Consider the following 15,314-nt stretch of genomic DNA (forward strand, 5'->3'; position numbering starts at 1 on the left):
CTATGTAACCTTAGGTGATTCATTTAAACTCTCTCAACGGCAGCTGTCTTGTCCATAAAATGAAACTGAGCCCCTAACACAGGATGTATTTGTGAGGCTCGGGGAGACAATGTGCATAAAGGTGTTTATTCAGCATGAAAGCACCAATCAAATGTGAGTGATTCATCACCTTCATTTTTGTTATTCTCCCCCACCGAGAGGCATTCAAGTCACAAAGCCCAGAACTCACAAGGCTGGAAACACTTATGGCTCCCGCTGACTCGCCGAAGATGGTTACGGAGTCCGGGTCCCCACCGAAGAACTCGATGTTCCCCCGGACCCAGCTCAGGGCAGCCAGCTGGTCCAAGAAGGCCCAGTTTCCTGGAGCGTGCTGGTCCCCAGTGCTGCAGGTGAGAGGCAAGGGCAGGATCCTCAGTCAGCCACTGCCTGCCTCCCATGGTGCGGGGAAATCTCAGCAGGGACCGTGCGCCCCGGTGCAGGGAAATCTCAGCAGGAGCTGTGCGCCCCAGTCACGGTGTCGTCATTCGCAGCTGTGAAGGGGCTGAGAGTCGCGGTCGGGAGGAGCTGGGGAAATTGGGCTTAGGTCTCACCCTTTGCTGGGATTTGGTTTTCTTTGAGAATCTGATGAAAGCTATACAACCCATAAAATTGCACATACATAGTATTGTACATGCACTGTCAGGGTACTCGTAGGTTCCCAGTGGGAATAATAAAAGGTTTCTATGCATCCTTTGTTATTTCATGCTTCAGCTGAGAATTTCTATTACACAAATAATCAGCAATCCTAGCAACCGGATACCAGGGCTTCTATTCTACAAATAAAAGGGAATTTTACTCAAAATATCACTCCCTATGTAATCTTAGGTGATTCATTTAAACTCTCTCAATGGCAGCTGTCTTGTCCTGGACCCCAGGAGAAGAGAGCTGCTCCTGAGAGCTGGTCTGCACCAGGGCACAAGGCCTTCTGGGTATAGAGGCTCCGATGAATGACTTAGTTGATAATGACATCAGCCCACGTGCCAGGCATTCAGTTCTAAGTGCTTTATGGTGAATGCTCCTAGAATCCTCTATGACATGTGTGGCACTGTTTTTTTCTCCATTTGCCTCTCCAGCTCCTCTCTCCACACTATTTTTATTTTAACACAATAGAAGTTTTAGCTGTGTGAGGACAGTGGAAGGAACTGGCAGGAGGTCTGAGGGTGGGAAACAGAGAGATTGGATGTTTATTCCAACACCCCTTGCTCCCTGCTGCTGGCGAGTGGTTTGGGCAATGGCTGCATTCCTCCCTGGCCACAGCTGTACCAACTCTCCTCCATTACATCTTTGAGCACATGGTCAGGACACCGATGGACACATCATCTCCTTCTAATAGATGAGAAAGCTGAAGTTAATCCCCTTGCCCAAAAGCTCAAAGGGTGCATATTTGGGCTTCAAACCCAACTATCCTGGTCCCAGATCCATGCTCCCCCTGCCCCTGGAGAACAGCATGTGCTTCCCAGGATGTTTGGGCCATTGAACAAGTAAAAATATTAGAGAATCAAAGAAATGCCCAGACTCAAAAAGTTCATGTGGTACACACCAGGCACACAAGTAGCCCCAAGATTGTATTCTGCTCCTCTGCATTCTCCAGTATCCCAAACTGCTCCTCCCCTGGGTCCCCTTTCTCTATCTAGCTCCGACCCCACCTTCTCTCTCCCATGACCCCCACATCTGGTCAAGAGCCAAGCCTTGCCAATTCTACCCCTCTCAAGTTTTCCATACCTGTCCCTATTACTCCATTTCTATTTATCCCAAAAAGCAATATACCTTAATGGTTAAGACCTTGCCCCTTGCACAGGATTCATAGCCTGGTCACTTAGGATCTGGGTGACCTTGGGCAAGTCACTTAACCTGCTTTACCTTAAACTTCTCACATCTAAAATGGGGATAACAATAGTGCCTACTTTGCAGGGTTGTTGTGAAGATTGACAGTGCCAGGCAAAAACATACACCATGCAGGGCAGCTTCATTATCTGACCACAACCCTGCTCCAGCCTGCACCAAGATAGCAGCAGTAGCCTCCGACTGGACCCTCATCTTCATCTGCTGCCCCAGCCCAGCTTCTTGTTCTCAGCAGAGGACTCCTAAGTCCCCCAGTCTTTACTGGATAAAGCCCAAACTCCAGGTATGGCCTGGCATTCAAGGTCTTTCCCAAGTGAGCATCTCCCTGCCTTTCTGCATCCATCTCTTAAATTGCATTCTCATCTACCTATGCCTGAACCTGGAGATTGCAAAGACTTTGGGGGGATCTTTCTGCCAAAGGGATCTTATGCAGAATCCCAATGTAGAAAGCAGCTAGAAGTACAATTGCTTTGATCAGGGTCCCCCAGCAGCCCCTGAGCCTCCTCCCAGTGCTTCAGGCTCCAAGCACAGTTCGCAGATATTATCTCAGTCTCACATGCTGTTACATTCCCTTCCAACTTCCTAGGCTTTGCTAAGGCAGGACAGTCTGCCAAGCATGCCCCTTCCCAGCCTCTGCTCCCCAAAGCCAACCAAGTCTTGAAGGTGCAACTTGAATGCCACCTCCCTCGTGAAGCCACCCTGACTCCCTGCAGCTCCCTTCTCTCTTCCACAGCCCTGCTGCCTCTTACACTTAGAGCAGTAACTATTACCTGCCTGGCAGATAGATACTTGTGTCTCTGCATTATCCCCCCCACCCCCTCTCCACCCCTGTCCAGACTGGGAGCCTCCTGAGGGTAGGAATGGTATTTGAATCATTCTGCCTTCCCCACAGTGTCCAACAGTGGCCTCCAGGTATAACTGGGGCCCCATCTCTCACTACTCCTCTTTCCTCACATTGTGCCCTGGCCAGGACCTAGGTTCTTCTGTGTCCTGGGCAGGATAATGGAAGTTCTGTTCTATGACCTTGGGGAAGTTTCTTAACCTCTCTATGCCTCAGTTTTCTCAACCGTAAAATGGGGATAATAGCAGTACATTTCTGGTGGGATTATTTTGAGGGTGACTGGAAATGATGCATGGCAAGTACAGAGCACCATGCCTGTCTCATAGTGAGTGCCCAATACACGTCAGATATTCTTGGTGGGAGGGAAGCCAGTACAACAGAGTGAGCATTTTAGGAGTCTTGAGGTGCTCCCCATGACAGACTGTACTGCTCGCCAACCTGTTCCCTCATCTTTCAGAGCATACAGCTGAGCTACCTTCATACCCCTCCAACCCCACCCACCCACCCTGTTGCTGTTGGATGTGCCACATGACTGAGTTCTGCCAGTGATGTGTGAACAAAAATGATGAGCACCACCTCCAGGCTGTTCCAGAAACCCCTCCTCGCAGGATCCCCCATGCTCTTTCTCTATCCACTGGCTAAAAGCAGAGGACCTGGGGCCCTGGAGGAAGACAGAGCCACAAGATGGAAGGAGCCTGGGTCCCTGCATGACCATGTGGAAAGCTGCTTGTCAATCAGTCAAGAACACCCAACTGGACTTTATATGAATGGGAAAGAGATTTTTATTGTGTTAAACCACTAAGATTTGGAGCTTTATCTGTGGCCAATTTTTGTTCAGTGTCACTGAAGGTTGCTGGGCCCTAAATCCCCGCCCCCCCAACTTGGGGGTCAGGAGCATCAGATACTCCTGGAGACTCACCTGAAGAAGCCAAATATCCCTAGCCGGTACTGGACAGTCACAACCAGCACGTCCTCGTAGGCAGCCAGGGCAGAGCCATCGAAGATGGAGGCTGAGCCAGTCTCAAAGGCACCCCCGGGGAGCCACACCATGACCTAAGGAGGGGAGAGGAATTCTCCAGTCACCCCCTCCCAGTGCATGCTGGGACACTCTTTCTTCAGGGACATGTAAATGTCTCACTTTCTAAAGAGCAGGGCCCAGGGTTAAGCGTGTGGGTTCTGGTGTCCAAGTGCCTGGGCTGGAGTCCCAGCCCTGCTACTATTGTCTAGCCATGTGACCTTGCACAGATCATGTAACCTCTCAGAACTTGTTTTTCTCATCTTTAAGATGTGAAGTATGAATCACGCAGGTTAAATAATATTGCACATCTAAAACTCATAGAATACTGTGCGCACATTTCAATGCTCAGACAGTGTTAACTAAATAGAGTTGAGCCTATGACCTATGGAACGATGGAAATAATTGTAAGCCATATATGAGAGAAAAGCAGTTTAAATGTTGCAATTTCAGGCTTTTTTCTGCTCTATAAAGAGAAGAGAGAAGGCAGAGAAAGAGAAAGTGACGTAGAAACTTTACTACATTGATTAGAAAGGTTAAGACCTGGGAACATAAAACATTATTCAAATAGTATTATTCCTATTTACGTAGTTACTAATAAATTCCTTCAGTTCTTTTTTCTTTCTTTCTTTCTTTCTTTCCTTTTTTTTTTTTTTTTTTTTGAGGTCATATTAGAAACTGCAACATTTGGGGCAAGAAAAGAGAAAAAAGTCACTAAGGAGAAAGGCGAGCCAGTCAGCACATTGACTTTGGTGCCAGGATCTAGCACTTACTGAGGAGCAAGTTTCTCTGCCCTTCCTGTGCTGTTTCTTCCTGATTGTAGAATGGGTTCAATCAACTTTCCCCCATAGGGGTGCCATGGGGATTAAATGAGACCATACACTGTGACTGGCACACAGCACTCAGTAGACGTTGCTTTTAGGATACAAAAGAGCAGGTCTCCTTTTGTACTGATGTGGGAGAGAGCGGGTGAGAGGGCATGATCAAAAAATAGATCACGGAATGGATCTTTTCCCGTGCTCATTTAAACAGGGATCTTTTACCTTTTTAAATGAAATAACTAACATTATTACCTAATTGTCAAACTTAACCAGAAAAATTGCAGGATGCAATTATCCTCTGTAAAAACAAAAAGGATTTCTCAAATTAAAAAAATAATAATAAATCACAGAGGCCCTTTAAGCAGTCTTTTCTACAAGTTTACACAGTATTAAATATTCGATAGAGGGAAAAGCAAACTAAAGCAAATGAACAAACAAAATATCAAGTTACTGCCAATAAAGAATCAATCAGAGAAGATAAAATGAATATATCATTATGATTTTTTGTAAGTTCTTTTTTTCTTTTTTCTTTTTTTTTTTTAATGTGTCCTGTGATGACATTTCTGTTTCACCCAACAGGAGCTAGGTTTGATTCCAGACACTCAGCTGCCCTGCCTGGATCCCAGGCCAAGCACCTGTCAGCTGGAGCCCCGAGCACCACAGGCAGCCTTACCGGAAGCCTGGAGCCCCTATCAGCCTGGGCCGGTGCATAGATGTTAAGGTACAGGCAGTCTTCTGATGCTCCAAATTCAGGATAACGCACCTTGAGCATGTGTTGATTGGAGACCAACCACTCCAAGTTCTGGAAGCACCTTGGAGAACGGGAGGAGAAAAAACCCCAGAACTGCTGTCATTAAACTTGACTGGAAGGGGCCAGTTCTCGTAACGCTAGGAAAGCCTGGCTGTTTCCTCCACCGGAGCAGAAGAGGCACATGGGGTGCTACTGGCACTAAGTCCAATAGTGCCCAACACTACCCTTGACCCATGGTTGCTGAACAAAAAAAGAAACCCAATTATAATTCTCTTTGATCTGGTTGCTGGCCAGGAAATCACATCATGCAGAATAATTGTCCCATTAATCCCCATCACATGCCTACATCTATACCCACTACTGTAATACAGACACACATAAAGACTCCAGCTGGATTAACGATTCCCCACACTGTAGCAGACAGGACACTGGGTTGAATATGAAGCGTTTTGCTCTTCTGGTTCCCTCTTCTGCTCCCAGAGGAACACAGGGACACGTCCAGGCCTTTCTACCAGAACCAACTGCAGCCAACATGCAGGGAGACTCCTGCATTTAAGCCTTAGCCTGGACTGTTCTTGCCCCATATCTACTTGCTGGTGGGCTTCCCTTTCTTTCAGGTTCAGTACAGTGCCACCTCCTCTGAGAAGCCTTCTGGGATTTCTCCAGAGAGTCCATAGCTCTTTGGATGCACCCACATATTTTCTGTTCTTTCCTAGAATTTCTCCTAGGCTTGTACATGAGCTTTATCAGCTCCCCCAACTTAACTGTGAGTAGCTAAAAGCTCAAGACTCTCTATTAGTCACTTCTGTACCACATAGTCCTAGCATAGAAACTGACGCTCAGTAAGATTAAATGAGATGATACATATGAGTATTTCTATCATACTAAATGCTCAATTAATGTTAGGTTTTTAGTTCTGTTTTTTTTGTTTTTTTTTAATCAAATAGTCTACAGTATGGCATCAGGAAACCATCTCTGAAATTCTTTACCCTGACAGGTAGTTAGACCTCCCTGCCCTTTTGTTTTATCAGAAATTGAAGGGTCACCTCTTTCAGCAAAGCCATCCCTGACCTTCCCTCAAGGCTGGGCTAAGTGGTCCTCTGTGCTCCCTCTGCACCCTTCTCTGATCTCCTAATGGTTGCCCTTGTCACCCTATGTTTTAATTGTCAGTTACTGTTTATGTCTCTCCTCCCCCACTAGACGGTGGCTTCATAAGGACAGTGGTGACATTCACTGTGGCATCACCCAGGGCCTAATAGAGAACTACGTATTGATTTGGTGCTCAATGAATATTAGTTGAATGAATGGTTGAATAAAAAATGAGTTTCATCTTAGTGTCAGTAGATTCTTGGGACTTTTCAGGTCTCACCTCCCACTCAATGCATGAGGCCCCTCCACAATTAACCAGGCAACTAGTTGTCCAGCTGGACTTGGCATTTCCAATGACCGGGACCTACTTACCTTGCAGGCCACCACCTGTGTCAGAGGGACATGTTCATGTATTCATTGACAAAGGGCTAGGCATTGTATTAGGTACAGTTTTGACTACCAGAATGTTATTCTTTGCTGTGAGCTAAAATCCCTCTAGTTTGGTTCTTCCTTCAAAAGCCCTCACCCAGTCTGACTGCAGAGGGTATGCCTGGGGTGAGAGGTCTCATGGAAACACTTTGAGGGTCCCTTCTAGCCAAAAGACTCAGCAACCCATCACAGTGCTCCCCAAATGTAGTTGGTCCTCAGAATCCCTTGAGAACTTTCAGATAATCCAGATTTCCAGACCCAGCTCTGGAGATTCTGATTCAGGAAATTCAGATGGGAGCCCAGGGATTCTGCTTATTTGCCAGTTGTGGAACCATGAGAATATTAATGCACGCACCCACTCCTGTAGCCCTCCTCCACCATTGCCCCGACCTCCAACCCTACTCTCCTTTCCCATTGGCCAGCATGACCCTCACGCCCCCTCAATGCTCTGCCCCCAACTCCCAGAATCATAGGCCACCCTTGGACTGAGCCTGTTCTTACAAGTTAGGGAAGGAGGTGGCATCCCGGAAGTCTTTCCAAGGCAGTGCTGGCTGTGGAGCTGCAAATCGCAGGGGTCCTAGAGGAGGTGCAGCAAAGGGGATCCCAAGGAACACGTTCACAGGCTTGGGGCTTCCCAGCACGGTGACTTGCTTTCCCCGGACCCATCCCAGCTGGGTGTTTCTGAGTGGTGCATCAGCAGCAAGCCCTGAAGGATCACATGGGGAGGAATCAGGAGCTGGCTGGGAAGAGACAGGATGTCAGCCTAATTCCGAGGCTCCCCCAGCAGAGGTGCTCTTTCTCAGCCCATAGGCTGTGCAACAGAAAGCATCCAGACACTCTCACAGTGAATCTGTGCTCACTACCTCCTTCAAGACTTCCAGACAAGTCACTGCCTTCAGTGAACACTAAGTTAGTTTCTCTTAGGAGCCCAGCATCAAGCCACAAAATTTCCCTGGTTAGCCCAGGGACTGATTTCCCTTCTGCTGCATATCTCTAGCACGGAGCTCTCCCTTTCTAAATGACTGATACATGTTGGGGTCTGTAGATTTTAGGGCCCCACAAAATCATTGGTCAGAGTTTCCCACATTCCATCATCTTCCTACCCACCAGCACAATTGTTGGCCTGTCTGTGCATGGGCTGTATGATTATTGTTTTTTTTTTATTTCTTTTACAATCTAATTTAAATAAACTTTAGAAACTTTACCTAGAGGAATCCTAAGAAATAGCATCCATGGATTTGTGATATTGCTGAATTAGGTATATGCTATTGAATACACATTAAAATAAATATGCATTAATTAAAATTTAAAATTCTCATCCAGATGCCTCCTGAAATCATCTCATCCACCTCCGGGGATATGAAGGTGACATTTGGGAGACTGAACTCATCCCAGCTTCTCAGTTTCCACATGAAATATTAAGTCTTAAGAAAGAAACTGCCTAGGTATTCACCAGGCAGGACTCTGGTGTCTTGGGTCCCTGTTCTAATGTCATTTCAATGGTGAAAGTCCTGTCTTTGCAGCCAGAACAACAATAGCACCAGCTCCATTCCACGTGCCTCTGCAGTGCTCAAGACAGAAAGCTCTCCAAGCCCCTCAAAGGGTGTGAGCAATCTGAGGGCAGGACAAAGTCTCCTGTGCTCTACCTGTGCCCAAGAAGGAGGCTTTTGTCTTGGGTTCTCAGCAACACCAAAGAACACCAGTTTCCCTGACAGAAACACACAGCCTTCCATGGGTCCTCAGAGACCTTTGAAAAATAAGTTCATCTCCACCAACATGTATAATTGTGGAGACACGGAAGGCTCCCTGGCTTGGTAGGTTATACAGGGAGGCCGCCTCCTAAGCATTGGGAGCCTGAGGGTGGGCACCAGGCTGGGAGAAGGCCACAGCTTTGTGTGCCTGAAGGCAGGCACCAATTCAGATAAGGACATAGCCAGGCTCCTTCAGTGCTCCTGTCTCCTGCTCCTGCTGTCTCCCCTCTAGCCCCTAAGAGATTGTCCCTTGAGATCAAAGACACGCAATCACACCTTACGGCTTTAGAAAAAATGCACCCTCCCTGAAATACCTGAAAACAGTCACGTAGGAGACTACCTTGTATGCTATAAAAACCTGTAGAAATGAGTAGAATAAACTTTCTTTTGCATGAACACAGAGACGGAATCGGCTCCCCTCTTTCACACATAATCAGTAGAAAATCCTCCAGGGAGCAATTCTACCCCATCTTCCAAGACCCTTCCCCTCTCACTGGGCATCTCACCCTCAGTGGTAGCTGCAAGGACCCAAACAGCCCAGATCAGGGTCTGGCCTGGGTGCGCCCAATCCCTGTTCATCTGATTGACCCGCCTGAGCTCCCCGGACATCCACAGCTTCTGCTGGCTTCAGATAGCTTCAGTCAGGGATGAGAAAGGGCTTCCTAGTAGGCAAATGTTGAGCAGGACACAGAGTCGGTGAAGAATAGCATCAGACCAAGATTTTCAGAGAGAATTACCCAAGCAAGACTTTCCTGTTCTCATTTACATAAAAAGAAGCTGATGATTAACTCTTAAACTGGGGGCAGACAATTTTGTAGACTCTGGACTCATGGGATTGTAGAAGTATTCTCAAATACTCTGACATTAAAAAAAAGAAGACAACTTCAATGCTTATTGTCAATGGAAACTTTATATATCTGATGCAATGCAGATAGTGTTCTGAAAAGAGTAAACCAACATGTTTTTGCATTTCTGTACCCAAAAAACCATAGTCCCATCCCTGGCCACCATTCATTATCTTGAGAAGGGGAAAGTTGTTGTGTAGAAGACACTACAAATAGGACAAAGAAGGAGAAAACCTGCTCTCTCGCACTGTGGGTCTTGGGAAAGAGAAGGAAACGAAGGAAAAGCAGGGGTGATTTTAGGTGTTTTGACTCCCCCTCTTAGACTTAAATCCAAAAGTGGGGAGGAGCCTTCCACTAGGGTGTCCTGCATCTCTGCTCCATCCTGGGGTAGCCATAGCAGAGGAGAAGCAGTTTGACAAAGAAAGATCTCATAGGGTGCTCCCTACCTCCCTTGGATCCCTTATTCCTTGGAAGGAGCACAGACAACACCACGAACAATTGAAGGGAACTTGGAGGTGATTGAGAGTCTGGCTGGGGAGCTAGCCGAGGTGTTAGGCAAGAGAGCTAAGGGCTACAGAGTTGCCTCCTGGGTTTGAGAACAAAGTGGAGCCACAACCAGATCTGGGGGTGAAATAGAGTGGTGGTCAGGGCTAAGGTGGGGAACTGAGTCAGCAGGGGAAGACCAATGGGTTTTGATCAGGAAGAGAGAACCCACTGTGTGTTCAGACTGTGGTTTCACCATTTTAGAGTTGAGCATCTACCCAGGAACCCGATGCAGAGGGATGTTGCTGTGGAGACCACAACAGCGGGAGGACCTTGGCAAGTGGATCCAGTTTCCCTCTGCTCCTCTGTTCATGTGGTTATATAAGCACCCCTAAACTCATGCAACCAAACACCATCATGGAGATGAAGGTGATGGAGTGAGGAGCAACTCTGAGGCTATGCATTAATTTGGAAAACAAAAGACCGTTTAATTTGTTGAATAGGACTGAGTTCACTGGATTGAACTAAATGAAATTATCTACCACAAACAAGGACAGGGTATTGTAAGTTATATAAGAGAGGCATCAACGAAGTGCTTAGGAGAAAAGGAGAGAATGATTTTAGCATTTGAGAATGAGGAGGTGGTTTGCAAGGAGGAAATGATATTTTCATGGGATCTTGAAACACAAGCAGGATTTCACCAGGGGAAGAAGTCAAAGCAAAACATTCCAGAGGGGGCAAATGTAATGAACAAAGACAGGATGCCCTCATGGAAGTACAAGGATGAGGATGCAGTGATGGGAGTTCAATGAGGCAATAATCTGGAATGGTAGGATGGAGTCAGATGGGGGAAAACCTTGGAGAACATGTTAAAAAATTTGAGTGTAACGTGGATGGGAGGCGGAGGTGAAGGAACAGTTTACAAAAAAGAAACTCTAAGTCCACTCAGCCCTGGACCCATGAGGGATGAGAAGGGTATTGCCCAATGACCTGGCTCCATCCCTGGAGCATCCTTCCTTCATTTGTCCACCTCCAGGCCAGGTCTCCACCATGAGGTATCTGCCATTGCTCTGTTTCCTTCAAGGTCCTTTACCCTCCCCTTAGGAGAAGCCAGGGGTAGGGAATGATCTCTCTGGCATGTCAAGAGGAGAAGATTAGCATGTATTTGAAAGCCAACCTCAGATTCATGCCATCATTATCATCCTGGTTTTCTCCCTCAGGGTCTTAGCAAAGCAACCAGCAAGAACAGGGAGGACCCATCAAAAGTCTTTGTCTCTTAGAGTCATCCAGGCCACTGGTCTGTGCTACTGCTGGGGACATCAGGGTCCAAGAAGGTGATATCAAGTGGTTAATCAGCTTCCCAGGAGTTTAGGTGATTTTTTCACTGCCCAAGAACTGCAGAAGCCAGCCCATCTTCCTGATCTTCCTATTGCCCCTCATTTCTTACTCCCTGTTCTCCAAATGGCAAAATAGCTTGGAGGCTGGAAACATTGGTGCAAGTCCCAGCTCTGCTGCTACTTCGTCTTTTGATATTGGGCAAGTCATTCTACCTTGCAGAGCTTCAGTTTCCTCATCTACAAAGTGGGGATAATTGCATTAGGTAATGGATGCAAAGCATTTGGCTCTACACGGTATTCCACAAATGGGAGAGAGTATCACTGTTAACTGATGTATCAGTGTTTCCCTGCACATAAGGGGGATCTCTAACTGAGATAATTAGAGGTGATATCTAGGCAGAAGAGCAAATAGTAGATGTATAATTAGGAAGTCATTCCTTCCTCAGTTCTCTTTAAATACTGATTTGATGGAAGAGATTGACTCAGTTTGGTGGTAACATGTCCTTTATGCATATCTAATGCTTAATTTCCCTTTTTAACAAAGAAAGAACCCAATTCACTGGTCTCTGGACATAAGAATTCCAAAATACTCTGACGGAGCCACAAGTTATAGATCCATACTGTGTCTCCCGGTGAGAATGATCCTCATTTTGGGGGCCAGGAGTTCCCACCATGCAAAGCCCAGAGTTTTAGGGATGGGAAGCACAAAACCCCCTCCCCCACAGTGGGTCACTGGGAGTGATGGTAGGTAGAGCCATTCCTGCTTCCACCCCTTGGTTCCCAGATTCATGTGTCCTATCCTTCTTATCTGGGATATAGAAACATATGGAGGTCTCTGATTTCATAAATGCAACAAATCCTGAAGAATGGCACCCCATTCTTTCAGAGTGTTTCTTTCAAGCTGTCGCTTCAGCTAAGCCTTTAGAAAATCACTTGAGTGTTCTGAGGCTACCCACCTCCAGACAGTGTGGTATGTGATACAATCACTGGATTGTATGATCATGGGCCTACTCCTGTATCTCCTCCACTGTAGAATGAGGCCCCTAGTCAGACACTATGCTGTGTGTGGTTCAATGCCTGTAGATCAGGCATTCCATAACACCTGAAATACTAGCTGATTCTCTGTGGGAAGGAAAAGCAAACCCACACCCAGAATGAGTGTCTACCCTATGAGGATGAACTACCGGCCCTTCTAGGATGGAAGGGGGCTGGTGTAGTAAACTTACAATCAAGTGGCTGGTTGGTCTTCTTGAGGGGTATAGTGCCATACTGGGGACTCAGTGTAGGTCTCTGTTGATGAAAAGTTGGACATTCAGAGGCAGGAGTAGCTAGGTCATCCCCGGTAAGTGGGAGTCTGTGCTGTTGGGCCCATACATACACAGCCTCCATCTCTCTCTGCTATTATGGCCACTTCTTCCATGTGTCCATCCCACCAGTTCTGGAGTAGCTAATGATGAAGGCTGGCAAATGTCAACAGGCCAAATCATTTTATCTGCTCACTTGTTCATTGCCTCTTCCATGGTGGATACTTTCTGGTGGGCATTAATGAGTAATACAAAAACTTCACATGTTGCCCTATTCCCATATGTCCATACACATGCTTCTACACAGACCTCCTTGTTTACAACATTCCAGTCCTTTTTCTTCCTGGATCCTGACCAGAATTCCAGGTGATTGACCACTGCCCAGGAACACATATATAATCTTACTTCAGGTCTCTTCTCCTTCTACATATAGTGGATGATTAGGTGCACTTTTGGCCTCCCCACTGCCTTTCAGAACCACTCCTGAATGTGTCTGTAATGCAGCCAATGTCCATTTTCTGCTTGGACCCATGTGCTGAGCTTGCCCAACTGTAAACAAATCTCAGTTGTTTGCAGCTGGTGATACAGAACTCACCCTCCTAAGTGCAAGCTTGGGAAGGGGCACTAGGGTAACTGTAGTAAATAACGTGGTCATCAGAATTACCTGTTCCTGTAGCTTACTTGTGTTCTCTAGTCCTGGTTGGGCTCAATCCTGGGTGTGTCATTTTCATCTTTCAATGGACCCATGCAGGAACCATCCAACTTTATGACTTGGTGGGTCCAGGGGGACCCATTTCTTAATGAGAACATCCAGACAGATGTCACTTGGCACTCCATAGGCAAGCATTTCTTTTCTACCAGGGCCCAGGAACATACCAGTAGCTCTTTCTCAAAGGGCATGTAATTCCCTGCTGCAGTTGGCATGGGCATAGTCCAGAATTCCAGGGACCTGCTCATGATTCTCCCCCAGAATTTGCCATAGGCTACACACTGCATCTTTTCCTATCACTGACACCTCCCACATCCTGGAGTCTTCCAGATCATATTACCATATTCTGTGGATGTCCAGGCAGTCTATATCTTTTTGGACTATATTATGATAGATGGTAAAAGAGTTAGCTCTGCAAATGAATATTATTAATATCATGTGAATGTGACTGGTTTCTGATCTTTTCTAACCAGAGTGGAAAAAACCACATTTGCCAAACCAATGACTGCACGCCTTGAAGCTGAAGCCTTATCAATCTGTTCAAGCTATTATACCACATCTAGCACAGCAGCTATGATCAGGGTTAATACTTTTAAGTCTGCAATAGTATAAAATCATTCTCTGGAGTCCATTCTGTTTCTGCAGGAATCAGACTGGCGAACTAAATGGAGATATAAGATAGATACCCACACCTGTATCTTTTAGGTCCTTAATGGTGGTGCTAAACTGTGCCATAAGCCTACCCCCAAGGATACAATATTGCTTTTTATTTACTACCTTGGTCACGGGGTAGGGGGTCTCCTGGCTTCTAGCAGTTTTAAAGGTTTCCATTTGGACTTCCCTACTATGACAGCTCTTACTCCACAGACTCGGAACCCAATGTGTGTGTGGGAGGGGATTGGCGGATGGTGGTGGAGGCGAGTATTCCAATTGCCAAGTATGTCAATTCCAATTTATGCACTTGGGCACTTGGAAATGATTACTGGGTGGGATCCATTGATTCAGAGGGTCTCCTGTGAGCTAGGACTCCATTTATTACCTGGTCCCTGTAGGTCCTCAATCTAAGGGGTTGGGGTTGAGGATGGCTCATGATTACACTTTGGATCTCCAAGTGTCAACGTTAATTCAATCTCTGTCTCCAATAGTCCTTGAAATGTTGGTTTTCCCGCTTTCCTCAGCACACAGTCAACCAAACAAATAGCCATAGGTCCCTTTCCATAAGAACTGGGAAAATTGTCATGCTATATACTTGACATAGAATTGTAGGGTTGTTTCCCCTAGGGACCTGACCATCTTTTCATTCAGTGGTTTCCAGATCTGAAAATTAGCTCTAATCTGGGAACTGAGCAAGAGATTCAAGAGACTGTGACTTTTTATTGGAGCAATCACACACAGCCTTCTGTTACTCCATTCTTTTATTATTATTAGAGAAGTTGTAGGTTTACAGAAAAATCATACATAATATACAGAGTTCCCATTTAACACCCTATTATTAACACCTTGCATTAGTGTAGTACATTTGCTATAATTCATGAAAGAACATTTTTATAATTATGCTATTGACAATAGTGATCCTCCAGTCTTGCTTTTTTCCCTTTTTATGGCTTTTAGGCAGCACCCTTGTTGACTGCCTGACTGTTTTGCCCCTATGTACACCATGATCTATCAACCATCTCCACCATGCCTTACAGGTCAAGCACCCTTGGCTGACCCTCTGCACTTTGTGGTCATTAGAGTAATTGCAGCCTCCTGGCTTCTGGCAGTTAAGTGCCACCATCTGAAATCCATTACCTCCAGTATCTCCCTAGATGTTAATAAGTCCATTTCTCTGATCACCTCCTTGGACTGCAGAGGAAAGCCACCACCAAACTTCCTAGTAATTCTGGTATGCCTCTCACTAGTGCATTCTTGATGGGCTTACAGGTCTTCAGCCTATAGTTCTACTGTGTCTGCCCTTTCATTACAGCTGATAAGGGCCTCTTGGTGACCACCACCAAGGCTCTCTTGATCCCACACTTAGCCATTAACTCCTTATTAACAGCTTTCCAACTCTTGTTA

The 15,314-nt window shown here is 46.2% G+C and overlaps 1 protein-coding gene across 2 annotated transcripts in view; it reads right to left on the reverse strand.

Moving 5' to 3' along the window:
• The window catches only part of CES5A (carboxylesterase 5A), a 29,289-nt gene extending 20,132 nt beyond the window's left edge, over positions 1-9,157 (reverse strand). For both annotated transcript variants that reach the window (XM_037815618.1, XM_037815617.1), the window contains exons 1-5: positions 9,085-9,157; positions 7,329-7,533; positions 5,232-5,370; positions 3,642-3,775; positions 230-383 (exon numbers count right to left, since the gene is read on the reverse strand). In XM_037815618.1, the coding sequence (XP_037671546.1) occupies positions 230-383; positions 3,642-3,775; positions 5,232-5,370; positions 7,329-7,533; positions 9,085-9,157 (705 nt within the window). The remainder of the gene's footprint in view (positions 1-229; positions 384-3,641; positions 3,776-5,231; positions 5,371-7,328; positions 7,534-9,084) is intronic.
• Between the last annotated feature and the right edge of the window lie 6,157 nt (positions 9,158-15,314).

The sequence above is a fragment of the Choloepus didactylus genome, chromosome 22 (genome assembly GCF_015220235.1).
Source record: "Choloepus didactylus isolate mChoDid1 chromosome 22, mChoDid1.pri, whole genome shotgun sequence".
Taxonomy (NCBI): domain Eukaryota; kingdom Metazoa; phylum Chordata; class Mammalia; order Pilosa; family Megalonychidae; genus Choloepus; species Choloepus didactylus.